The sequence below is a fragment of the Cricetulus griseus genome (genome assembly GCF_003668045.3).
Source record: "Cricetulus griseus strain 17A/GY chromosome 1 unlocalized genomic scaffold, alternate assembly CriGri-PICRH-1.0 chr1_0, whole genome shotgun sequence".
NCBI classification, from domain to species: domain Eukaryota; kingdom Metazoa; phylum Chordata; class Mammalia; order Rodentia; family Cricetidae; genus Cricetulus; species Cricetulus griseus.
In genome coordinates this window covers 147,482,487-147,509,233 of record NW_023276806.1, presented here as the reverse complement: position 1 = coordinate 147,509,233, position 26,747 = coordinate 147,482,487, and the positions used below count along the sequence as shown (strand labels likewise).

General features: G+C 36.3%; 1 protein-coding gene and 1 long non-coding RNA gene across 2 annotated transcripts in view; one reads left to right on the top strand and one right to left on the bottom strand.

Annotated features, from left to right (window-relative positions):
* Ptprq (protein tyrosine phosphatase receptor type Q) overlaps positions 1–26,747 on the bottom strand; it is a 181,533-nt gene that overhangs the window by 88,694 nt on the left and 66,092 nt on the right. The window contains exons 18-25 of the mRNA XM_027392465.2: positions 22,526–22,686; positions 21,717–21,862; positions 14,898–15,066; positions 12,545–12,835; positions 12,029–12,304; positions 11,411–11,562; positions 7,530–7,671; positions 4,797–5,066 (exon numbers count right to left, since the gene is read on the bottom strand). Coding sequence (XP_027248266.1) covers positions 4,797–5,066; positions 7,530–7,671; positions 11,411–11,562; positions 12,029–12,304; positions 12,545–12,835; positions 14,898–15,066; positions 21,717–21,862; positions 22,526–22,686 — 1,607 coding nt within the window. The remainder of the gene's footprint in view (positions 1–4,796; positions 5,067–7,529; positions 7,672–11,410; positions 11,563–12,028; positions 12,305–12,544; positions 12,836–14,897; positions 15,067–21,716; positions 21,863–22,525; positions 22,687–26,747) is intronic.
* On the top strand, positions 557–4,383 carry LOC118239546. The gene is made up of 2 exons (XR_004771957.1): positions 557–999; positions 3,661–4,383. It is a non-coding gene; the product is annotated as an uncharacterized LOC118239546 (long non-coding RNA).

Here is a 26,747-nt window from a genome sequence, read left to right as displayed (position 1 = left end):
TACAATTACAAATAGTGAAGGAGAACAGAGTTAGCAAAAGGACACATGGGGCATCTAAGAAGAAAAGGGGCTGGGACATCAAGAAATTGTGGAGCCTAAAGGACATTTTTTGAAATTAAATGCCATAATGATATCTTATACCTTATATGCCTCTTTAAAACCTCAATAAAAACATGCTGTCAAGGAAGAGTGCTCTTGTAATCATAGCACTGAGAGATGGAGAAAGGAGGACACAACAGACAGCTAACCTGGCCTACCTGACAAGTTCCATGATATTAAGTAGTGCTAGCTCACAAAACAAAGTGGATATCACTTACTGGGTGACACCCGAGATTGCTCTTTGCTGACTTACACACATGCATGTATGTTTATGTACACACACACACACATACACACACACACACACACACACACAGAGAGAGAGAGAGAGAGAGAGAGAGAGAGAGAGAGAGAGAGAGAGAGAGGGAGAGAGAGAGATCCCTGAAAAAGAATGTATGTATGTCAAGGTCAAACACCAGGCAGGAGGAGAGTGAGCCAAATTTGATTTCTTCTTCTGACAGGAATAAGAACAGAGTCTGTGACTCAGAGCTAGCTGTACACCGTGACTAATTTTCCACCATAAATTAGAAGCTTGCAACAGCTATAAAACTGCTTCCATCTGAACAATGAGCTCCTAGCTCTCACTAGCATCTCATCAACAAGCAATTCATGTGAATCCTGATAAAAAAAATTAGATACCTAACGAGGATTGTAATCATAAATATAATTATACACTAGACTCAACACCTAATTTTAAAGATGAAAAATACTTTTGAAGCAGAAATTAATATTTCATCTGAATGATTCTTCTTAATTACAAGAAATTTTACATTTGACTGAGAGAAAACAGTTCTACTTTTGCCTGCTGGGTATATGGAAATCATATACAGAAAAGGAGAAACGGCCCTGATAAAAATAGCTACCAGAATAATGCAAATCATTTCATCCTTCTACAAACTTGTAAGTACCTGAATGACAAATTCCTTCTGCCTTGGAACTTTTTGCCAGGAATGTTGAGTAAACAAAAACAAAACCACATGCTCTTTTTAAGCACAGAGTAATGAGTAGAATTCGTGTATTATTACCCACATCGTCTCATTTAAATGAAAAAATGGCATGCTAATATATGCAATTCTGACTCCAGAAATATGGAGTGAGCCAGAGGTCAGAAGAACAAACTGTGTGGGTGCACAATAAGCTCCCCAATATGCCAATAACTAACTAAAATCTTTATTTACTATCCCTCCACTACCCTTCATGGTAGACTTCCAAACCTGAACTAAGGTCCATTCAAACTCTTAAAAGAATAGTTGTGACAAAATTCCAGACTCTGAAGTCAGATGACTATATATCTTATGTACACTGAACTTTGGCTGTGTCTTGGCTCTATTAACTGAATGTCTGCTTTACTCTTTTGACTCCCATAATCCTGAACACAGGTATACTTAATAAACAAGTACTGTGTCTATTTTTTGGAAGTCTGACCTTCCCATTTATTTCAAAATTATTATCCATTCTTATTTGCCAGTTTTCCAGTCTAGATTGCTTATGCCTTTTTTTAAACCTGGTGCTTCCTGATTAAGACCACCTATATGGGTTTTAAAGTATTTCCTTCTATCAATGATCTTCTTTGCTCCCACTGAGAAATTGTCACTCCTTGTTGGACCTGTGCGAAGCAGTTCATCTGTCCTCAGACATACCTGTATACTCTAGTCTAGTACTCCAACAAGTTTATAGTGTTGGGAATGCTTCAGTGTACCAAGTCAGATACTTTGCCACTTGAGACTGTGATGCAACAAGCTTGGTCTGACATCCAGGAGTCTGGACCACCAAAGCTTGGGAGGTCATTGAAAGGTTTACTACACATTCCACATTTGAGCTGAACTTTCCTAGTCTGTAGTAGGTGCTTAGCCTCTGTTTCCTAGGATGAATAGATGAAGTCTATTGTGCTGAATGAATAAAGTTAGGCTAGATACATCCACTATGTAAGGAGAGATATATACATACTACTAAAGGAGAGACAAATTCTAACTAATGACAAGTTCTGGGACAGTTTCTGAAGTATGAGAAAAGATGAGGCAGTTGAAAAAGTGGGCTATCTGTGAAGATACATTATTTATCAAATTTAATAAGGCCACTGAAGATCAAAATGCAAAGCTAGTCACAGCCATAGAGCCAGGCAGTGGTGATATACACCTTTATTCCCAGCAGCCACACTAGCTAGCCATAGAGGCCAGGTGATGTTAGCACACACCTTTAATCCCAGGACTCAGAAGACAGAGGCAGATGGATCTCTGTGAGTCCAACACCAGCCTGGCCAACATAAGAGTGAATCAGTCTAAAGAGTAATAGAGCTCATGCCTTTAATCCCAGCACTAGACAGGTGGAAACTGGAGTGATATGGCTGGGCAGAGAAAGGTGGGAGGAGATAGGAACTCACAACATTTGCCTCTGAGAATTCGTGGAGAACAGGATTGCCATTTCAGCTTGGTAGAGGTAAAAACCTACTGGCTTGGCTTCTTTGCTTTTCTGATTTTCAGCTTGAACCCCAATATCTGTCTCTGGATTTTTATTATTCATGTTACAGCCACCCACACACTGTACCTTTCAGTATCACCTCTATGTTTCAAATAGCCACGTCTGTTCTTTAGTTAACACACCTAAGCTGGCAGAACATAGGAGACCTAAATAATATGCCAGAACCAAGTCAACTTAAGTCTTTATAAGTGGAAAGACAAGACTTAAGAGCAGGCTTCATAACTGGGTGCTAAGACCCCTGCACAGGCATCACTGGAAACAGTAAAAACCCAGCACAAAGAACTCTTTATTTTGCTATTTTCTTTTTTTCTTCTTTTTTTTTTTTTTTGAACCTGACTGTTACTATTGTATGCTAGACTCTTGGCTTTCAATGATCCTCAGTCATATCACTCCTGGATGTAAATATGTTCCTCCATAGGAAAACTGCTAAAGTTTCAACCCAAGATATAGCAAAGATGACAAAGCAGCTGCAACCATTATAGAAGGTGAATTGATAGCGGAACCATTTCTGCTTTTTCCAACAATATTCGGCAGCTTGAATTTTGAGTAAAGAGTGAAATAGTTTCAGAATTAAAGATCTTCCTGGGAGAAAGATCATGACACTGTTTGAAACTTAAGAAGCAAAACATACTATTGCAATGCAGCCTTTCTAACCTACAAAGGAAGGATACTGTGAGCTCGGAGGAGCGTTGCATTAGAAAGCTGAGTGGGAACTGAATGGATGCAGACAGTGAAGAGGAAGGCAGGCCTTTCAATGTTCTGAGGTTTGTAATCTCAAGGACAGAAATGTGAAGTTAAATTGGGTGATGTGGCTTTCGGTGGGGGCTGGGGCTCATAAGACAGTCCTGTGATGAGGAAGTGCATGTGACATGGTGAAAGATTATGACCATGCTACGGCTGTCACTAAGGCTGATGGCCAGAGAAGTGGTGTTATCAGAAATGAGTCCAGGTTTTCTTTAGGTAGCCAGTAGAATACAAGAGAAGGTAGAGAAAGAAGGTAACAACACAGAGAAGCACTGTTGAGAAGTTGTGACAGTTTCTTCTTACAGATTAGACCTGAGTGACATCTTTCTCTTTATTCAGATGACCTGAAAGACAGATCTGAGTAGAAAAGGAAATGGATGCCCAGGACTCTGATGCTGGAAGTCTTAAGAGTCCACAGAAGTACCAAGAATGCCAAGAAAACAATTATTAAGAAGATATATTCTGGAAAGTTTTCATATTAATTGCTTCATTTAAGTAATGATAAAACACACTCAATATGTTAGGGAGTTTTATTTTCATATAATTGTCCTTGCTTCATCCTTTCAACCTCCCATCAGGGTAAAAAAGGTTAAATATGTACTAAGTGCTCACAGATCATGTGGTTAGGCTAAGGAAGCATATGCTTTTATAGCTTTATATAAATACGCTATAGTGTCTGTGGAGGTGGCTGAGTGTGTAAATCACCTGACATTCAAGTGTTAGGAGCAAAGATTTGATCCCTGGAACCTATATAACTGCTGGCTGGGCATGGCAGCCTTCCTGACATTCCAGAGCACGGCATAAGGAGATATGGGATCCCTAGAGCAAGCTGGTTAGCTACAGTAGCCATATCAATGAACTCCGCATTCAACTGAGAGACCCTGACTCAATATAGAAGGTGGACATGGATCAAAAAGATGCTCATATAAGCATACACAAGTGTGCATGTATGTGTGTGACCTCATACACACATCCCCAGACACATACAAGCACACATACATACACATAGATAGGTAGACCTACTACATAAGTATACTAATAAAAATAATTGTCATGCAAATACCACTGACAAATGTATGCAATTATTTATGAATAGCTAAATATTTCAGATTAGTTAACTCTTTCATACTAGTTACCATTAGATCTGTCAGGCTAGCTATCAGGCTAGCCCCATACCAACCATTCAAGTTAGTTATCAATTTAACCTACTTACCTGCTTAAGCTTAGAGACCTGTTTCAGGCTATTTGTTCATTTCATGTTTCAGGTAAGCTACTTGTTTAAAACTAGTAAGCTGTTTCATACTACTAATAGTTACCTGTTTTATGTTACTTGCTATTTCATACTAGTTAGTCATCTACTCATGATCAGTTACCCATTTCATACTATTTCATGCTATTAATACCTACTTCAGTTTAGTTAATTGTTTTACACCAGTTACCTGGTTCAGGTCAGTTACGTGCTCCATATTAGTTACCTGTCTCGGGGAATGTGCTGACATTGCATGTGCTTTCCTTGCCTTCACCAGCTGAGGTTGATGCTCTAACTTCAAAGATGTATGTTGTGTTGGCAAGAAGTTTTGTGAAAGTATACATGTGGTCTTGGGGAGAAACTTTCGTAGAATCCCTTTCAACTGTTATCATATAGTGGATAATCATTCCATTTGTTTTTCTGGGTGGACCCCACATCACTAATACTGACTGCCAGTTATGTGCCACACACTCTATATTCTGTACAGCATCTGGAACTTAAGAGAAAAACATTTGCTCAAAGTTAAAATTTATACACACATAGTAAATTATTGAACCATGCAACCAGTAGCTAAGATGAGATTTCACAAAGAAAAACTAAAAATTTAATATGTCAATTTTTCTGATGTGTGTGTGACAAGTTCTTAGCATAAATAGCCAATGGACCTTTTCTCTCTTATCTTGCTAATGCTCACTATATTGACCCTTTATTATTTTGCTAGACCCAGGCAGCAAACACATTCTCATAGTGTAAGAAATGAGTTGGCCTTGAGTCCAGGCAGTCACAGATGCCAGCTTTCTTAATCAGGATGGTGCCACATTCTCTATACTTATTACTGAACATTTTAAAAAACACAAAACTGTCTACTATTGCTGTTCCAGACCCAACAGCACTGGAAGTCCATAAGAAAAGCAGACATTGGGGTGGGGTGTTCTTTGGAAGAACAGGGACTGTTTTAAAAGCTACTGGATGTATTGTTTAAAGAGTGATGATAGGTTAGAGATACTAGCTACTTTAAGTGGAAATATCCAATTATGTCCCTTAGTTTTAGTATTGATAATATAACTTCATTGTTATAGTAAAAAGAGGATAGTGAAAGAAAATCACTATGTGGTTAACTCTCAGATTACAAACTGTTCATACCAGAAAAAATAAGGTTGCTATTAGATGAATGTGAATTAAAGAAAGTTCATGAAATCTATGACTTCTCAACAATTGTTCTCCGGTCCTAAATGTGTCTCTTCTAAACCTTTCTTCTGTAGGATGAATACATCAGTGCAGAAATACAATACTAAGATGAACCTGAAATACACAAATCTAAGGTTTTTGGAACATCTATTTAACTGACTCTATGAACTCCCAGCAAATAATAGCCAGTTAATATAAAAAACTGAGCCCAGTGGTGGCACACACCTTTAATCCCAAGTCTTGGGAGGCAGAGGTAGGTGGATCCCTGAGTTTAAGGGCAGCCTGATCTACACACACACACACATACACACAGTAAATTTTCTATTACATTTGCTATCAGAGCATTATGTTCTGTGACATTACTTTGTTACTGAAAAAATTAGCTTATGCAGTAGTTTATGTAAGATAATCCTTAACTTTTACTCATTTTTGTGAGTACTATTAAATATTTTATAGGTTGAAAATCTTTAGATACTTTCCCTCAAGTTGATGCACACTCTCCCTAAACATCTCTATTATTTTCTTAAAAGAACAGCAACAACAACAAAAAAAAAAACAATGATGTCATTCCATTTGGGTTGCTCATTAAGTTTTAAAGGCATCCTCCACCTATTCAGCCTGGATCGTTGCTTCTTTGTGCAAAGCAGGGAATATGTATGATAATATTTATGCAGCATTCATGGCATGATAAGCTCACTAATAAGTAAGATCTAATGGATCTTTTCAAATATTTTGGGACTCTCCTGCAGTGTATGTGGCTCATGTGTGCTTCTTTTCAGTTGAAGGTATAGAGCTTGGAGGAATCCTTAGCCTTTGTCAAGGTGACACAATCAACAAGCCACGTGGCTCAGATTCTAACCTAGACACTGATTGCCCAGCTTGAGCTTTATCCACTCTAAATACAAGGGATTCAATTTGTCTGTAGGCATTCAGGGAGAGAAGACCTCACGTGTCTCTAAGTTCATGGGGAAATTACTGATCTAGCATCATTAACCTCCAATCTCAATGTGGATTATATATATATATATATATATATATATATATATATATATATATATATATCCAGAGCTTTGATGAACCAACTAGAAAATGGATTTTCAATCACTCAGTAATAATTGTTAAAAAGAAAAGAGGAAGAGGGGAGTCTTCAAATATATGACCTAGTTAGTAGAAAGAGGCATATTTAACCCACCATTAAACTAATTCAAAAATGAAAACTATTCAAGACCTACACGAAGTTTGGATTAGACCATACCATTGTGCTGTAGTAGCTCAGTTGCTGGGAAACAAGGCCAGTGACTTTTTATAGTACTTCATGTTATAAGGGAATTGTTTGAAATACAAGAGGCAACACTGATTCCTGCCTCTCAAATGATTTCCTGGAGAAAAATCCTAGTCACCAGTCATGAAAATCTAAATGGTTGTGTTAGAAGCGACTGCTGGTCCAGTTGCTTGCTCTTTACAGCCCCACAGGTAATCCTAAGGATGGGACATTTTCACAGATGTCTAGAAGCTTACCTTGTCACCTCCTTTTAAAAAACTAGTCTTTTATTTTGTCTTTCTCAATTCTAGAGGAAAAGTTGTATGTAAATATGCATGGTATCAATACATATATATGATTCCAAAAATGACCCAGCCTAAGCTTTAAGCACTGGAATTCAGTTTCCCTTTGGGTGGAATACTAAATGACATTTTATTGAACAGAGAGGGATGGTGAAAATTTTGATTAAATATGAGAGCAAACATCACAGAGGCAGAAACTGTAACTAACCAGACTCTCGAGTTGTGAATTTCACTACATTACTGAATTGATTGCCATTTCCGACTTTGGTGAATGCAGACACACTGATCGAGTAGGTACTGACAGGCTGCAGTCCAACAAGTTTGGCATCAGTCTGAAAGCCTGAAATATTCTGAAAAGCAAAGGATCCTTCATTACAAGGCATCTTCAAATATTTGTTTGTAACTACCAGATATATTAGAGTACAATGATAAATTCTTCTTATACTTAACAAGGAGTTGATGAATATTAATAACTAAAACAATTATTAACATATTGTCTTTCATGGCATGCTGACATCTTATGATACAACGATGAAATGCATACTATTATGGTCTTGAAGAATCTCATAATTTTGGTTTTTGAACCTGCTTTTTTAGAATCATGTGTTTATTAATTTCCTTTCAATTTGCTAAATGAAAGTTTTGAATTTAAGTTTATGTCTGGGTATTAGTAATCATTTCTTCCAAATTCACATTCACCTCCTTCCTAACATCTGACATATCTACATATGTTTACTTCTCTATCAGCTGCTGCATTACAGCCAGTGGAAAGAAAGACACAGGTGAAAGAAAATATCTGTCTCTTTGGAACTTAAGTTGGAGATTCCAAACAATTCCTAAATTTCTATTTTGACAACTGTTTCAGGAAAATGTGGAAGAAAACTAAAAACGGTATGATAGTTGACCAGAGAAAATATAAACTATACTGACTGTTTATTGTATATTTCTCTAGTGGAAACTTTCCAAGAACATTATTCTACTCATGTATTTAGGAGGAGAGCCATGGTGTTTCTGTGGAGATCAAGGGACAACTTGCTTGCAAGAGTCCATTTTTTCCTTTCACCATGTGGTTCTGGGGATTGGACTCAGGTGTTCAAGCTTAGTGGCAAGAACCTTTACTAGCTCAGCCATTGTGCCATCCAAAGATGGTTAAGTGTTGAGATACCTACATGGATAATAACACTAGATCACATTTTAAAATCATCCCCATGAAAAGCAGGTGTATTTAGGAATAGATACGTATAGTATATAATATACACATAGGGCATGCAATAATATTTAATGAGAAAAGAGTTCATAAACATGGAAGAGAATAGAGGGATATATGGTAAGGTTTGCAGGAGGGAAGAAATTATAATCTCAAATTTGTTTTTTTTTATATAATCTCTAGGAAGTCACTAACAGATATGGGGCCTTGTTTTACCACCTCTTTCTTATTACACACTTACTAGTTACAAACCATATTGATAGATGATCCGTGGATTGTAAGAACATGGTCTCCATCAGCAAGAAATCTTTATACTAGCTATTAAAATCCACAAAATGTGTTGCTAAAAATTTTAAGCACAATAAAAATTCATTTTGCTTTTGAGCCAGAAGAATGAGTGACCAGGGAAACAACTGAACTTCAGACTTTAATCACCCACTTTAATAAATTAGTTTATTGGCTGTTGAATGTATTTATACAAATGCAAGTCTTTCAAAAGCTTTCTACTAAATAAATGGCTTCTTACAGCAATCAGAGTGACCCAAATTTCTAAGTAATGCCAATGTCCCAGTGTGGGCTGATGAGGAGGCAGTGACATCTGGAGAGGCTCTAAAGCTATTCTTGCTCCACAAAGTTGCAGGTAATTGAGAATAGAAAAAGAATAAAACAACAGGAAAAGAATTCAAAAGAATCCCAGCAGGGAAAGTTGAAAAGGACAGTAGCAGTGAAAGCCAGGTAAAGGGAAAACAGCCAACATGGTAAACTAAATATTTAGAGGTGGGGTGACATGAGAAGAGATTTAAAGAAAAATGTAATCATTAAAATGAATTGAAAATAATAGCAAATAATCAAATGCAGTAGATTTTCAAAAAGAAAATTAATTGCTCTAAAATTATATACATAACATTTTGTGGCATAAAAATGTATGTTTGGTACCAGTGAAATATTAATGGAAGACACATAAGAGAAAAAATAATGTTTAAAAATATTAAAATCATATTCAGGTAACAGTATAATGTTCTTCCATACTCAAGGCTACAATGATACTAGAGGGAATTTTTGTTCTTTTCTGATCTGTGTGCAAATGAACGCTAATGCACTTATTAAATGACTGGAATTGTCCAAGATGTTTTATATGGATTTACCCTTACAATCTACATTAACATATGAAGCTTTTTAATTCTTATTTTATGTTTGAAGGAAATAATCTTAAGAGGATAAGTAACTTCTATAAAGCATCACTGTAAATCTCAATGGAAAGATTTGAACCATGTAATTTGATGTCAGTGCCTTTGCTTTACTACTCTGTTAAGAGTGTTTATAGTAAAGATCACCATTCTATGGAAATTAGGTCATATATATGCATGCACACTCCAATGCACATACAAGGTAATCTTAAGGATGGGATTACTCCAAGAAAAATATTTCTCTCCTGTGAATATTTTCTGTAGCCCATGCAGACAATCCAAAAATATGAGTAAACAGTGAGTTTAAACTTTGGATAGATAATAAAGGGCTAGACACTTGTGTCATTAATACAAGTTTTACAGTTCTGGGAACTGTTCCACATTTAGGAAGTTAGATAATGCAAATTCTGCTCAACCTATCAAATATTAAAATAATATATTAACTTCCAGGAAAGAAGACATTGTTCATGATGACAATAACAAGCAAACAAAGCCATAATTGTTGCTCTCTGGTTTCTACTATTGTCTTTGTAAGCTGCACATCCTAGAAAATGGGCTTATCATAGAAATTACAATATTGAATATTTACTCTGTATTTTGCACTCTTCTTGCAAGTAAAAATAGCCCAGGACTTCATTTGTCATTTTAAAAAATAGAGATAACTTTCCTAAGTAAATAATTGTAAATAAGTTAAGTAAATCATTAGCTAATTGAAACACACTTTGGCAATCAAATGCTAGAAATCATGCACCTAAGTTTCAGATATATTGGACTATCAGTTCTTTGAATATTTTCACTGATCCTATGTCCTAAATAATTGAAGAAGGAAGAGAGACTAAAGATTGCCAATGAATTACCACTAAAGTCACTGAATAAGAATTTGTCATAAAAGACCAGGAGGGAAGCGTCACATGCCATCAGGAAAGAGTACCACAAGACAAATGTAAACATTTTGTAAAAAGGTTAAAAAGGTTCATTTGATGATTACCTTTTTATTTTTAAAGCAATCTTAGTTTACATACCAATCCCTGTTCCCTCTGCCTCCAGTCCTCTTATTCTCCCTACAATCCCCCCCCAATCCATTCCTCAGAGAGGGTGAGGCCTCCCATGCAGGAATATCAAAGTCTGTCACATCATTTGGTGTAGGACCAAGGCCCTCCCACCTGTATCTAAGCTGAGCAAGGTATCCCTCCTTAGGGAATGGGTCCCAAAAAGTCAGTTCATGCAATAGGGATAAATACTGGTCTCACTGCCAGTGGCGTCATAGACTGTCAATAAAAAGAACTATAGTATATATTAGATTTTAAATGTACAGTATACAAAGTATTGTATATTTCCTAGCATTGATTAAATGATGCAGCTAGTTCTTCAAATGTAGAAACTGGGAGAATAGCTAAAATGTCCTAAGAAGTCTTCGGTTTTCATATCTGAAACCTGGTTTCCTATATTTCCCACAAACATCCCATATTTCAGAAAATTGGCTTTAAGTAAATATTACCATTGTTCAATTAATTATTGTGGTACTTGGAATCAAATTCAGAGCTTTGCACATAAGAGGAAAATATACTACTACTGGGCTATTTCTCCACCCCTCCCCTTGTTTAATATGAACATAGCACATTTTCCCCAGCTCAAAATGTTTTACTTCAGTTTCTGAGTGTCTGAAATAAATATATTCTGTTATAATCAACCTACCTTATAAAATACAGAATCAGTGTCATGCTCATGAATTTTAAAACTATATACTTTAACAATACCGCCTGGAAGAGGACTTGGGCTCCATGTCAGCCATACAAAATCTGAAGTGTAGTTGATTAAAGTCAAGTTCTGGGGAGGTGCTAAAGGCACTGCAGGGAAACACATTATAAAACTTGTGTTCATAAAACATGCAGCACAGCAGTTCTATCTTGATTCTAGCTTCTTGAAGAAATGAATTCAGAGAGATTTATAAAATTAGCACATGTTGTAATTCTAGAAACAAATGACATAGATAATTTTGCTCTCATGTTTACAGCCCTATGCATCAAAACAGTTTTAAACAGAACAGGTAATTCTGAAGCCTGAACTGGGGGGGGGGGAGACAAGAAAAGAGATCAGCAAAGTCAATAAAAAGAACTATAGTATATATTAGATTTTAAATGTACAGTATACAAAGTATTGTATATTTCCTAGCATTGATTAAATGATGCAGCTAGATAGTAAAGTTGACTACAAACAGAACCTAATGTTTTTCATTATACAGGCTGTTTCTTCCAAGCAGAGAGTGCTAGCTAAATAGAGACGTCAATTGATGCAGCTTATCTTCCAGCTTACCTGACTCATCTGTGTAAAAGAAAAGAATACTGGAAGGACCGAGTCCTTTCCTGGTTCTTGCAGCAGCAAAAAAACTATATAGGGTAAACGGCGAGAGTTCTTCCAGTACTATGTGGTTATGAGAAGTGACAAAAGAGTGGTTTGCCTGTGGTCCTTGCAAAGTTAAATGGTAGCTTAATATTACACCGTTTGGTTTTAAAGGGGGATCCCATGATAAGAGAACTGAGGTAGAAGAAAGGTTTTTAAAAGTGTTGATGATTGGTGGAGATTCTGGAACTATAAAAGAAAAAGAGAAGGTCAAATGACATAACAAATTTGCATTAGTAGAGACTTCAAATATAACTGGGCATAATTTTATGAGTAGACTGTTTTCATTTTAAGTCACTTAGGATTTACTATGTCTATTGAAAAGACTTTACTTGATAACATAATTATAAATATTGCCATTAGTAAAAAAAGACAAAGAGGAAAGACATTAATAATCTGCATAATAAGCAACAACAGGGTCTCGCCTACCATCTTCTTCGGTCTTGATATGTAGCCAGGCGGTATAGGTCTCAGAGAATCCCTTCTCTGTCGATGGTATAATTTTAAATATATAGTCAGTATATATTTCCAGATTATCAAAATACACGCTGTTTTCATATGTAATCAGAGGTGGTCTCATGCCGTGAGGGTGCTGCTGTGAATTCAGTGAAACATAGTAAAAGACAAGGCCATTGGGTTGAGATGGTGGCATCCAGCTCACATTTACTGCAGTTGATGAAATGGACTCAAAAGTCAGGTTTCCAACAAGCCCTTCCGGTACTGAGGTAGGTAGTGATCAGAAAATAAAGTCCATTAGTTACCCCAGAAGTAACAATTTACAAATTGAAGGTAATTATTCAAACACAGTCACTAGCTCATACACATGCATTATTTAAATACATATGCATATTCCTATGAGTATGAACATTATTCAAAATAACTCTTATCATTCTTAACACATGGAAGAATTGTGTTTCTATCATATTCTTCTGACTTTCTTACCATGTGGGGATTACCATTACACGTGTTTATATACAACATGTATTTCTAAAAGAGCCAATAGTTTACTAATTATCCAAATAATACATTTGATTTCTTTATTCCAACTATTATATGAATCTGCAGAGAACGATGCTCAGAGGGACTCTATGCTTATCTGATCCCAGTAACGAGATATCTCCAGCAAACAAAACACTAACCTGCATTTGCAGTTTAAGAGATTATTCCACTTTTAAAATTTTAATTTTCAGATATCAACCAGATAGATTCAATGTAAATTTGAAAGTCTCACGGGACACAATGCACAGCAAATGGTTATTGCTTATAGTGGTGCAATTATAGTTGACAAACTGTTATGAGTTGTAATTATCTTGAAAGAGCTCTACAATTAAAGAGTGTCTGAAATGATATTGAATACATTATGCTAGAACGTTTTACTAAACATGCACCAACTATATATTTTCATATGTTGACTATATTCTGTGGGTGAACCTGTCCACTACTCAAGTTATTTTTTCCTAAAACAAGGCAAAGTTTTTCATGTTTATATTGGTAAATTAATGATTTTTTTCAAACAGTGAACATTGGGATTTAACTCAGTAAAACTTTAAGTCAAAGTCATTTCTCAATAGGATAGTAATCTTTTAAAAATACACAAATAGTGGAGCTGGAGAGATGGCTCAGCAGTTAAGAGCACTTGCTGCTCTTCCAGAAGACCTGGATTGGGTTCCTAGAACCTACATAATGGCTCACAAGCTTCTGCAACTCAGTTGTGAGGCAGGGGAGTTCCTTGTCTTTTTCTGACCTCCAAGGGAACTCCAATCACCTGATACACTGACATACATACAGGCAAAACATACCCATACACATAAAAAATAAATTCTTAATATTAAACAAAGTAGAAACAAAAGCCATGTGGGATCCACCTTCCATTTCATTCTGGAAACTAAACTGAAACAAACAAAAATTTAAAATCAAGGGTTCAGTCATCATAGTTGTGTGAATATTCATCATGAACAACATTCTGAAGAAGCTGTATACAAGAAAATTTTTACATGAAAATAGACATTTTTATTATGTTTACCACAAAGACAATTTTTAAAAGTGCTTCATGAAGTCCTGTGTGGATTCAAAGGCCCAAAGGAAAGTTAGCTGCTGGGGACTCCAAAGCAAGTTCTGAAACAAATGAGCAGCTGTCTTAACTATGACAAAGATTGTGCAGGCTTGTAGGAGTACTCTTCCCTGTCCATCCCAGATGACTGTGACATCTCTCAAAGAAACAGAAACAAAAGGATTTTAATGGATGGATGGTAAGAAAGCATGTGTTGAACCTGTCCATTATTCAAAAGTTTTTACCGTGGACAAGCAAAGTATTATTTTGTCATGTTTTTAAGTGGTCAATTTATGATTTTTTTCAGTCTACCAGGATCAAATGTTGACATGAAGTATGATAGCAGAAACTATGGTACTTCTTATATGAGAGCCTGCAACAGAACAGACTGGTGAAATGAGATTTAGTAGGCATTAGAAATGAAGTCATAGGAAGAACACCCGAGTTTCAGGAGTTTATGAAGAACCCTCAAGGGGAGAACCCTCAGCTGCTTCACAACATAGTATTAAGATAAAAACAACCAACCCTGCAAAAACAATACTATACAGGAAAAATAGAAGGATCTGTCACAGTTGTAATAGTCAGAGATACATTTAAACTCTTAGGACAAGTAGTTAAATATTTCTAACAGATTTTAATATCAATGTACACACATAGAGAGACATTCCTGACATAATTATAAGATTTGTAAATTTTCCAACTAAAGATAAAGATACATGTTCATTTACATACTGTCTTGGTCTGTGTACACATGAATTATGTCACTGCTTTTATTCCCATTTCCAACTGAAGTACTTGCTGTTAACCAGAATGTATAGTAGCTGAATATTGCCAGTCTGTATATTTTTGCTGACATGGTCACATTGTCAGGCTCATTGGTTACTTCCAGGTATGTAAAATTCTGAAAAAAAGAAGCACATTGCTGTAATAGTTCAGAGTGTATTTTAGTTGTCACAGATATTGTAAAATAGTGACCAGGGACTGTCTGCTGTTGTTTTAATATTTTAATTCTTAAGAGAAACAGCATAAAGTAATGTTATAAAAATTAAACTGGAATTACATTTGTACTAAAAGTGGAGTAGTTGGTAGCAGTTTTTCTTATCAGATCAATACATAAAATATTAAAGAGAAAAGCACTGACGCTTTACACAGTAGAAAATGTCAAATGGGCAAAGGGAAAACTCCATGCTAGCCAAGCTCAGTTTCCCTTAGGAAACTTCTATGTATTTTTCACAGCGTTCGATATTTTCCAACAGATTTGAAGAAAATTAAAATGGCTTTCCATTTTCTTTTTTTCCATGAATAATAACGGAAGTGTGGGAGTATTTTCCTTATCTACAAACTCAAACCATTTCTATTATTCATTACCAGTGACTCTTCAGTATACTGTTGTAGGGAACAAAGAAAAGGCATTCAATATACTCTTATACAGAGGAAAATAAAATTCAATATTTCCTCAGTACATAAGGAATGTGTGCCACAATTTCCTTTCTGGGCAAAATTTAAAATAAAGCATATAACCAAACAAAAACTTCTAAAATAAAGGGATATTATCTAGGCAAAACAACAAAGTTAGCCAAGAGTGTTGCATCAGTAATTTCAACACCTGGAAGACTTGAGTCAAGGGGATCCCTGGTTCAAGGTCAGTCTGCACTACACAGTGACATTCAGGGAGCCTGATATATATAGTGGATGGACCCTGTCTCAACAAAAGTGTGTCAGTAGCAATACTTTTATAAGAAAATAAAGTTAATTAAGCCAGGTGTTGGTGGCACACGCCTTTAATCCCAGCACTTGGGAAGCAGAGGCAGGTGGTTCTCTGTGAGTTTGAGACCAGCCTGGTCTACAAGAGCTAGCTCCAGGACAGCCTCTAAAGCCACAGAGAAACCCTGTCTTGAAAAACCAAAAAAAAAAAAAAAGAAAGAAAAGAAAGTTAAATTACTTTAACTCTTACTTAAACTCAAGTACCACAGCGCAAGGGTGAACCAAAATCTAATCTCAACGGTTATTGGCCCTTAAAATAAAATAGGAATAGCTGTTTCCACTTTATAGGAAGCTACTGAGAATTAGACTCCAATGACAACACAAACCAATTAATACTGTGCTTATTCACAATAAAGGAATAATTTGCTTTATTAATGTAGGATACTCCATTTAAGTTTGTAGTTAAAAAGATGATTCTAAAATATATTGACTTAAAAATTCACTAAGTTTTTGTGGTTCTTTTGACATTATCTGTCAGTAAAATAAAAGATTTGCTTTGATTTTGTGATATCTTGTTTGAGAATAGACAAGTTTAAAGCCATGTAACAATATCTCAGAAACAAGCCTGACAGTGGTGGCACATGCCTTTAATCCCAGTATTTGGGAGGCAGAGGCAGATGGATCTCTGTGAGTTGAAGACCAGTATAGTCTACAACACCTAGTTCCAGGACAGCCTCCAAAAGCCACAGAGAAACTCTGTCTCAAAAAACAAAAAACAAAGCAAAACAAAAAACCCAATATCTCATAAAATGTGATATATGAGCTTGGATGCTTTCCAATGCACCTGTGCACATCAAATAACAGGCAAATAGAACTACAACTAAAAGGTATTAATTATTGGAAGGTTACTAGAATGAATTTTTAGTTTTTCTTTGGAATGGAATTCATTTTGATTATCTATGAACATCACAAATAAACAATGGGTTATTTTGAATCACCCAAAATTCATTCTTGTTGGCTGTATGACTTAGCATGCCTATACATGAAACAAATTCATAACATCTTAGACACTATCCAAGTGATCATTTCATTGATTTCTTCACCTCATATTTCTAATTTTTGTCTCACAATGTCGTTGGGCTCAAATTGTCTAATTAAACCTCACTCTTCACTCATGTAAATATTCCCAGGAGGTATCCTACAAATGCTTTCAAATTTGATTACCAAGCAAACTGATTTTATAACTTTTAATTTATATGGCATTCTGTCAGACATGTTAAGAAGACATGACACATACTAGTAGAAACTGAGTAATATAAGAGTAGTTTCCTCTACTAAAAACAACAGATGATAACTGAATAAAGGTGGGCCATTGAGCAGTAGCAAAGAGCTTAAACTCCTCAAGAAAAAATGGAAATATGTCTTCAGTTCATGCCCAAATGCTTCTAAATCACAGCTAAGTGCTGAAAATCTTGCTCTGTGGTAATAATTTTACATTACTTCAATTAAAATATTTGTTGATCATTAAACCTATTCATGAAAATGTTCCAGGAATATAGAGGGAATATAAATGTCCTATGCCCCATTTTTTCAATATGTTAGCTATAAAAGAAGGATCCTAGACATGGACCAGATGTCTGTAATAGGAGGTAAATAAAGCATGCTAAGTATGGGGGTGTCCACAAACTTCATTACAAATATTCCTTCTACCAACTTAAAAAAAAGACATAGAAGATATGCTACTTTGAACATGAATTTTAGGAGCACATTAAAGCCTGAGTGAATGTCAGGCAACATGAGACTGTACTTCTGAAATGTTTTAGAATCATTAGCCTGTGCCCTCTTGCAGCTGTCACACTTAAAAGCATTCTTAAGATTACTCACTAGGAGATAACCTGTTCTAAAACTGATGAGTTGAAAATGGGATCATATTACATATGCAGGTCTGAATATATAGGCTTAGATGATTGCGCTGAAACCAAAGGTAGATTTTCCAAACCTAGATGCAGTTTTAGACAAAGAGGATCAAAGTGTAATTCTGCACAAACTACAAGCATTTTGGAGAGAAGTGAAACTATTGCTAAGACCTCAAACTATACAAACAATTTTGTGATGCTTCTTTTAAATACATAAAAAGGAAAATCTTCATGTTGAACATCTTTTATGGCATAATGAAATAATGAAAAGTCTATGAGTGACTCTGTGGTAAGAAATAAGTGTCTACCTTCTTTTCTGTTTTCAAAAAGGGACAGAATATCTGATTGATGTATAAAGGAAGAAAAACAGACCTTTCTTATATAGAGGCAGGTGGATCTTTGTGAGTTTGAGGCCAACATGGTGTACAGAGTGAGTTCCAGGGCTACACAGAGTAACCCTGTCTCAAAAATCAAACAAAAAATTTTCCTTGTTCTTAATGCATTTGTTTAAAATCTTTACCTATAATTACACATACATCTATATTTATATACCTTTTATGAAGCAGTCTTCTTATAGGACCTGAAGTTACACAACTCCAATCTGGACATTGTGTTCTGCTGCCTTTGCTTGAGATGGTTTGCCAAGCTCGGCCCTTATCCTTTGAACTCAGCAAGCCACACTACCACCTAGTCCTACAGACAGCCAATCATAAGTCCTGACTCTAACATAAGTGTCCTGAGTAACAAATGGAACTCAGTCACTCCAAAGAACAGATTATTTGCCTTCTCTTTTAATTAGAAAGACACCCAGAAATAGGTATTGCCAAGTCACAATCAATTCCAGTCATTTCACCCAGTAAAAATCTTATTCTTAAAATTACAGTATTTCTTTTAAATTTGTATTTCCCAGATCATATCCTAACTCCCCTGTCTTTGATTGAACCATACCACCATAATTTTCTCCTTTTATATATTAGAAATCTGATAAATACTTAATTTGGAGGGAATAATATAACTGTGCTGGATAAAATTGAAAACATTTCTCTAAATTAAATTCATCTTGGCATTTTCATTACTACCATATTCATATCCCAGATAATTCCCCTCTGCAAACTACAGTTCCACAGCCTACATTCTGCATAATAATAACTCTATGTATACTGGTCCTTTTTATAAATGATGCTAAGCAGTAATAACGTCATTGTAACTATAAAAACTCTCTTCCCAATATAAAAAATATTACAATTGAGAAAAAAATACTACACTATAAGTATTTGGCCTTAAACCCACAGATAAGTGTAGTCCTTGGCCCTCATCACTGAAACTTCTCTTTCAACATAGACTATAAAAGAAAATCACAACAAATAAAAATGCAGAGTTGTGGAGGCCAGTCCCAAAGGACACATCCACAAAAGGCAGTGAAGACTCTAAGAGCTAAAGTATTATAAGAGTTTACTATGAGAGTCTTTTAGTAATGTCAGACAGAACACACCACAAAGTCTCATCCACATGACTTCCTAAATGTGAGCTGAACACGGACAACATCAATGGACAGACCAAAGTCGATGGGAAAGTCTTTGAGGCCTCAACCCTACACAAAGAACTACCGGCAACTGAATAGTGCTGAAAGTGGGAGAACTAGTCTTCTCCAGGGAAGGACACAGTAGTTATCTAAAACCAAATAGTTCTGAAAATATATAATATATAGTAACATTTTACAGACTGAGCACATTGTATTTATGCATTTAGGAATATATATAGATGTGTATGTAACAACAATTAGTGGAAAACAGAGGTTATGAATTTGAACAACAGCAAGCAGAGGCATTTGGGAGGCTTTGGAGGGAAGAAAGGAAAGGAGGAAACGATGTAATTATATCCTGATTTCAAAAACTAATAGAAAAAATTAAACATATGCAAGAATGTTTAACCACTGAAACTGTGTTGTATACAAATAAAATTAAAACATGTTTTCAGCCAAGAAGTAAATGAGATCATATTGTTTAAGGAGAAAACAGAATTAACTTTATGTGGTTCCAGCTTCAGTGTTGTAAAAATGTATAAAGCTGATAGGGAAAGAGAGGAGGGAGAGAGAAAGACAGATAGACAGAATATATATATATATATATATATATATATATATATATATATATAAGAAAGAATCTTATTTTAGATATCAAACCCAGTTTCCTCTCCCTCCCATCCTGCTATACTCCCCAATGAACCTCCCATTGCATCCCCCATCCACTCCCCAGGGAGGGTGAGGCCTTCCATGAGAGATCCCTAAAATTTGTCAAGGCTTTTGGGGCTGGGCCTAGGCCCAAGACTAAATGGCAGCCCAAAGAATGGAAAAAGATCTTTACCAACCCCACATCAGACAGAGGGCTGATTTCCAAAATACACAAAGAACTCAAGAAGCTAGTCACCAAAACACCAAATAATTCAACTAAAAAGTGGGGTACAGAAATAAACAGAGAATTCTCAATAGAGGAATCTAAAATGGCTGACAGACACTTAAGAAAGTGTTCAAATTCCTTAGCCATCAGGGAAATGCAAATCAAAATGACTCTGAGATGTCATCTTACTCCTGTCTGAATGGCTAAAATCAAGAACACCAATGACAGTTTATGCAGGAGAAAATGTGGAGAAAGGGGAACACTTCTCCATTGCTAGTAGGAGTGCAAACTCATACAGCCACTTTGGAAATCAGTATGGCTGTTTCGCTGGAAAGTGGGAACCAGTCTACATCAAGATCCAGCAATTCCACTCCTAGGCATATACCCAAAAGAAGCACATTCCTACAACAAGGATATCTGTTCAACTATGTTCATAGCAGCATTATTTGTAATAGCCAGAACCTGGAAGCAACCTAGATGCCCCTCAACCAAAATGAATGGAGAAAATGTGGTGCATTTATGCAATGGAGTACTACTCAGAGGAAAAAAAATAACAATGGAATCTTGAAATTTACAGGCAAATGGATGGAACTAGAAGAAACCATCCTAAGGGAGGTAACTCAGTCACAGAAAGACAAACATGGTATGTACTCACTTATATATGGATTCTAGACATAGTGAAAAGGATTACCAGCCTACAATCCACACCTCCAGAGAAGCTAGGAAACAGGGGGGACCATAAGAGAGACATACATGCCCCCCCGCAGTGAAGCAGAAAGGGACAAGAGCCCCTGAACAAATGGGGAGTATAGGGAGAGGAGAACATGAGGGATCAGGAAAATTGAGTTGGGTGAGGAATAGAGAACAAGAAAAGAGATCAGTAGAGGGAGCAACTATAGGTTTAAAGAGAAATCTGGCACTAGGGAATTATACAGAGATCCAAAAGGATGACCCCAACTACGACCCTAAGCAATAGTGGAGAGGCTACCTTAAATGCCCGTCCTCTATAATGAGAATGATGACTACCTTAAATGCCATCCTAGAGCCTTCATCCAGTAGCTGATGGAAGCAGAAGCAGAGATCCACAGCCAAACACTGAGCCAAACTCTTGGAATCCATTTTCAGAGAGGGAGGAATGATGAACAAAGGGGTCAAGACCATGCTGGGAAAACCCACAGAAACACCTGACCTGAGCAAGTGGGAACTCATGGACCCAAGTCTGACAGCTGGGGAACCAACATAGGACCAAACCAGGCCCTCTGAACGTGGGTGTCAGTTAGGAGCACTGGGCAGTTTATAGGTTCCACTCTGGCAGTGGAACCAGGATGTATCCATAGTGATGAAGGGACTTTGGGAGACCATTTCTCATGGAGGGATACTCTCTTAGCCTAGAGTACCCAACTTTTATCCACCACTATTTTATACATCAACGAAAATTTTTTATTATATATGTATATATATGCCCAATTATCAATATTAATAACCCATGATATCAACAATATTAAGGACATAAAAAAGTAATATTCATCTCTTACCTGCACAAAAGTCCCTGAAGTATTTTGGTAATAAACAGAATAATATTGTATGATTCCATTAGGTTTTGCAGGAGGTGTCCAAAAGAGAATTATTGATGAAGAACTGAGATTCACATAATGGACATCTTTGGGAGCATCAGTGGGTGCTATAAAATAAGCAATTCAGAAGCCTGCAGTCATGGCTATGAGTTAAGCTTAAGTGTGTAAATTTTGCAACAATTGATAAATTAAAATGGGAATAATCATTTTTGAAATATCTTAAATTAGGAATAGTATCTTTGTAAATATCAGAAATGAAATTTGTACTATGCACCAGGCTTTTCTTCTACTCTTTTATCATATGTTATCTACAGAGGGGGCTTTCTTACTCATATAATACAATCCTGGCTCTAAAAGTTTGCCACTGCTCTCAATCTGCAGACCACATCCCTGCAATTTCTAGTACAAAGTACATGAATATGAAATCCTCTTTTAATGTACAGTTTTGAAATAATAAAAGAAAACAGAAAGTCAACCTCACATAGTTTATTTTACTACATTTAGTCTACAGATAAAATGTTGGTCATGTGTTAAGTCACATGATCTTACTTCTTTATTCCTTGTCAGAATCCTGTAATGTTATGCACTGTTTCAAACGGGATATGGAAACATAGATAGATTACTTAGATTTCCCAACATCACACAGATAGGAAGTAGATGCAATTTTACATCTGGCTAATGATGGCTATTAAGCTTAATAACACATTTTGATACTTGATATTTTTTGAACTAAGTAGTCTTCAAATGAATTGAGATTCCTGAGAACTCACCTCCTTCTGGTGTTCGAAAGTTAATGATACTGCTTCTTGTTTTCCCATTGCCAAATCTGGTGCTAGCTGTGACATAGGCACTGTAGTCAACATTATAGTCTAAGTCTGGCAACTCTAGTGATGTTTCAGTTACATTTATAGCTTTTAGTGATGATTTATCCCTAAGAGAACAGAGGAAAAGTAAAAAGGACATTCAGATTAAATGCCACCACATACATTTGAGAATTACTACATCAAAAATACGCAGCACCCATGTACAGTAATCTATTGGCTTAACCTAATAATGATGCCACTTATTTTGAAATGTCAAAAATAGTAAACTTCAGAATACTTCAGTAAAATAACATCAGTAGCTTTCAAGTATATTTAGTAATCCAATCAAGTCTTAAGGGTTTATAATTACAATTGGCTTACATCGATTTTAATAGATCTTGGGATAGGGCAACTTCATTGGCTTGAGACACACTTAGGAAAAGCACAACTTTGAATATGTCTGAAAGCATGTCTTCAGAGAGGACTAACTATTGGGGAAAGATATCATGATAGTGGATGACATCATCCCAGAGGTTGAGGGTCAGGGTCCAATAAACTGAAGAAAAGAATAGCTCCCCGGGTGTTGGTGAGGCGTGCCTTTAATCCCTGCACTCAGGAGGCAGAGGCTGGTGGATCTCTGTGAGTTCAAGGCCAGCCTGGTCTGCAGAGCGAGTGCCAGGATAGACTCCAAAGCTACACAGAGAAACCCTGTCTCAAAATACAAAAAAAAAAGAAAAGAAAAAAGAAGAAAGAAAAGAAAATAGCTAGTGGAAACATGATGTGGCTCTCTTCTTCCTGGCAGCCATGCACCATGACTGAAACTTCTGAAACTGTGAGCTGGAAGTCTAATAATAATAATAATAATAATAATAATAATAATAATAATATAATAAAATATGTTTCTTAATTTGTTCTGCTCACTGAGGTATTTATGTCATGTTTACTTATGTGTATTCATGTGTGCCTGTCTGTGTGTCTGAACATGTAAGTGATGAGTATTGTGGAGACCAGAGGGATCAGATCTGCTGGAGTTGGAGTTACAGGTAGTTTTGAGTTGCCCAAGATGGGTGCTGGGAACTAACTCTAGTTCTGTGCAATAACAGTGCACTCACTTAACCCTTTAGCGAACTTCCCTGCCCCCTTGAGTAAGTATTTTGTCACTGTAGCAGAAGGCCAAACCAGACATCTAAAACTACTGTGTATTCAGTTACTTTAGCACACTTTGCACACCAATGTTTTAGTTGCTCACATATTTTGTTCTTTCTAATGTTGGCAAGATCGTATTTATGTTATTATTTTCTCAGATAACCATCTGTCACATGTTGTGTAAGAGTGAGTTTTACTTCTAAGCCAATCCAAATAAATAGTTGGACAACACTGAGCAATACAGAATGTTATTGTCTTTTGTATGTTTTGAGGCCGTGTCTTGTGTAGCTTAGACATACTTCGAAATCATGATGTCTTTGAACTCCTGATGCCCCTACCTCCCCAGCCCAAGTACTAAAAAAGGAGTTTTATAGTTATTTATTTATTTAATGGAAATGTCATTAAATAAAGCAAAGTATATAATTTACAAAAAAAGGAGAAAAAAGAAACAGCACTTGTTATTTAATTAAAATCTTTAAGGTATTTAAAATCATAGACTCTGACAAGGAAATAAACTAACCAAATAGTGACTCAGAACTCTCCAAGTAAGTATGGAAATATTAGGATGAATAAACAATTTTAAAAAGAATGAAAATGATGCAATAGTATAGTGTAATGATAAATCTTTCCGCCAAGCCACCCAAGCTCCATGTCAGAAGTGGGATGCGAACCCAGGCCTCCATTAGGGACCAGTATAGCAAACAAATTATTTTATTTCAGTCACATTAACTCAGTTACCAAAGGTTTGAACTGAGTACTAATTAGTATTTAAACCCAGGAATAAACACTTAAGTGGTTGTTCTAAAATATTCATTGAAAAAGAAATGTGCATTTTAAGAACAACAAAAATAATGAAGAATTTATATAAGAGAATAGAGTAATATCACATAAAAAGATGTCTTGTGTAGGCTCATAGCTTTCTTCTTTATAAACAGAAGGGCCTCAAGAAGTATATAGATTTTCCCTCTGAATAGAAAATGTTCCTTCTATAGCAATGGTAGGAATCTTTACATTTTAAGGGAAAAATAGATTCTGTTTGAACTAATGGTATCCACGGAGATATATCTCAGTCTGCCTTTGCTATCATAGTAGCATCAATTTAATACAAGTGTAAGCACTGGTACATGAAAAATAACTGAATAACTTATGCTAGCTAGAAAAAAATATGGGCTCAGAGTGTGTGAATGGAAACAAACAGTATCCATTAGACACTCTCTTTCAGAAGCAGTGTTATGGTGTTTTGAGAAATTAGGTAGAAAATAAATGAACATAAATAAATTCACAGAGCTCACAATTTCCTTTGAGTGGTTTATCATGAAACTGAGAGCAAAGAGGAAGTAAAGAGGAGAGGGAAGTGGACTGTTACTGAGGATCAGCCTGTTTTCCTGACTCTGAGTAACTTCTAATAGGTCATGAGTGGCACAGAAATCTCCGGACCACATGTAACATCTTTTTCTCCAAGGAGCTATCAGTGAACAGATCTGTAACCTGTGTTTCCCAAACACAGATGCTAATTTAGAGATGATTATATGAAATGAACATTCAAGAGAAGTTTCCCAGGCTTACTTAGCATTCACCTTGTATGAGGCATTATGGTAGACATCAATATAATAAGAAACAGATTTTATCCTCAAATTAGAGAGAAAGCAGAAATGTAAAACATTTCATTTAAAAAAATGCCATTTCTCTAAGGACAGTAAAATAACCTTTTCCCCACCAACACTAAAAGAAAAATGTAAAGTGATAAATAATTAAAATAATTATTTAATTATTATCACATTTTAAATTTTAGTTATTTCAATATTTTAATATATTCAATGCATTTGATTGTTAAAATATTTTATTATCTTAGAGCTATTTGATTGTTTGAATATTTTAAATGTATTTAAGAGATATTAAAGCCAGAGATGCAGGAAATTATTCACTTGAAAAATTGCTGCACATTCTTAAAAGGCAAACATGGTATGTACTCACTCATTTGTGGATTTTAGACATAGAGTAAAGTATTACCAGCCTACAATCCACACTGACAGAGAAGCTAGTAAACAAGGAGGACACTAAGAGAGACATACACGGTCTCCTGGAGAAGGGGAAAGGGACAAGATCTCCTGAGTAAATTGGGAGCACAGGGGTGGGGGGGTGGGGACTAGGAGAATGAGAAGGGGAGAAGAGGAGAGGTGAGAAAGACATGATGGGACAGTGAGGTTGAGTTGAGGGAAGAATAGAAAGGAGTGTGAAAAAAGATAATATAAAGAGGGAGGCATTATAGGTTTAAAGAGAAATGTCTGGAAAGCTACAAAAATGACCCCCAAATAACAATCTAAGCAACAGAGCAGAGGCTACCTTAAATGCTCTCCCCTGATAATGAGATTGATGACTGACTTAAATGCCATCCTATAGCCTTCACCCAACAGCTGGTGGAAGTAGAAGCAGACACCCACAGCAAAACCTTGAAGTGAACTGGAATCCAGTTGCAGAGAAGGAGGAGTGATGAGCAAAGGGGTCCATACCAGGCTGGTGAAACCCACAGAAACAGCTGACCTGAACAAGGGAGAGCTCTTGGTCCACAGACTGATAGCTGGGAAACCAGCATGGGACTGATCCAGACCCCCTGAATATGGGTGTCAGTGAGGAGACCTTGGAAATCTATGGGGCACCTTGTAGTGGATCAGTACTTATCCCTAGCATAGGAATGGACTTTGGGAGCCTATCCCACATGGAGGGATACCCGCTGAGCCTAAACACAAGGGTGTGGGCCTAGGCCCTATCCCAAAGGATGTGACAGACTCTGAAGACACCCTACGGAAGGCCTCACCCTCCCTGGGGAGCAGAAAGGGTATGGGATAGGTAGGGTGTTAGTTGGGGAGGGCAGAAGAGGAGGGGAAGGAGAGGGAACTTGGATTGACATGTGAAATTATCTTTCTAATTCAAACAAAAAATTATTTTTTAAAAAAATGCTATACATTTTATGAGTAGAACCAGGAGTTGAGGGGAATATGGAAGGGGGAAGACTAGAAAGGCATGTCTAATCCTTATATATCCA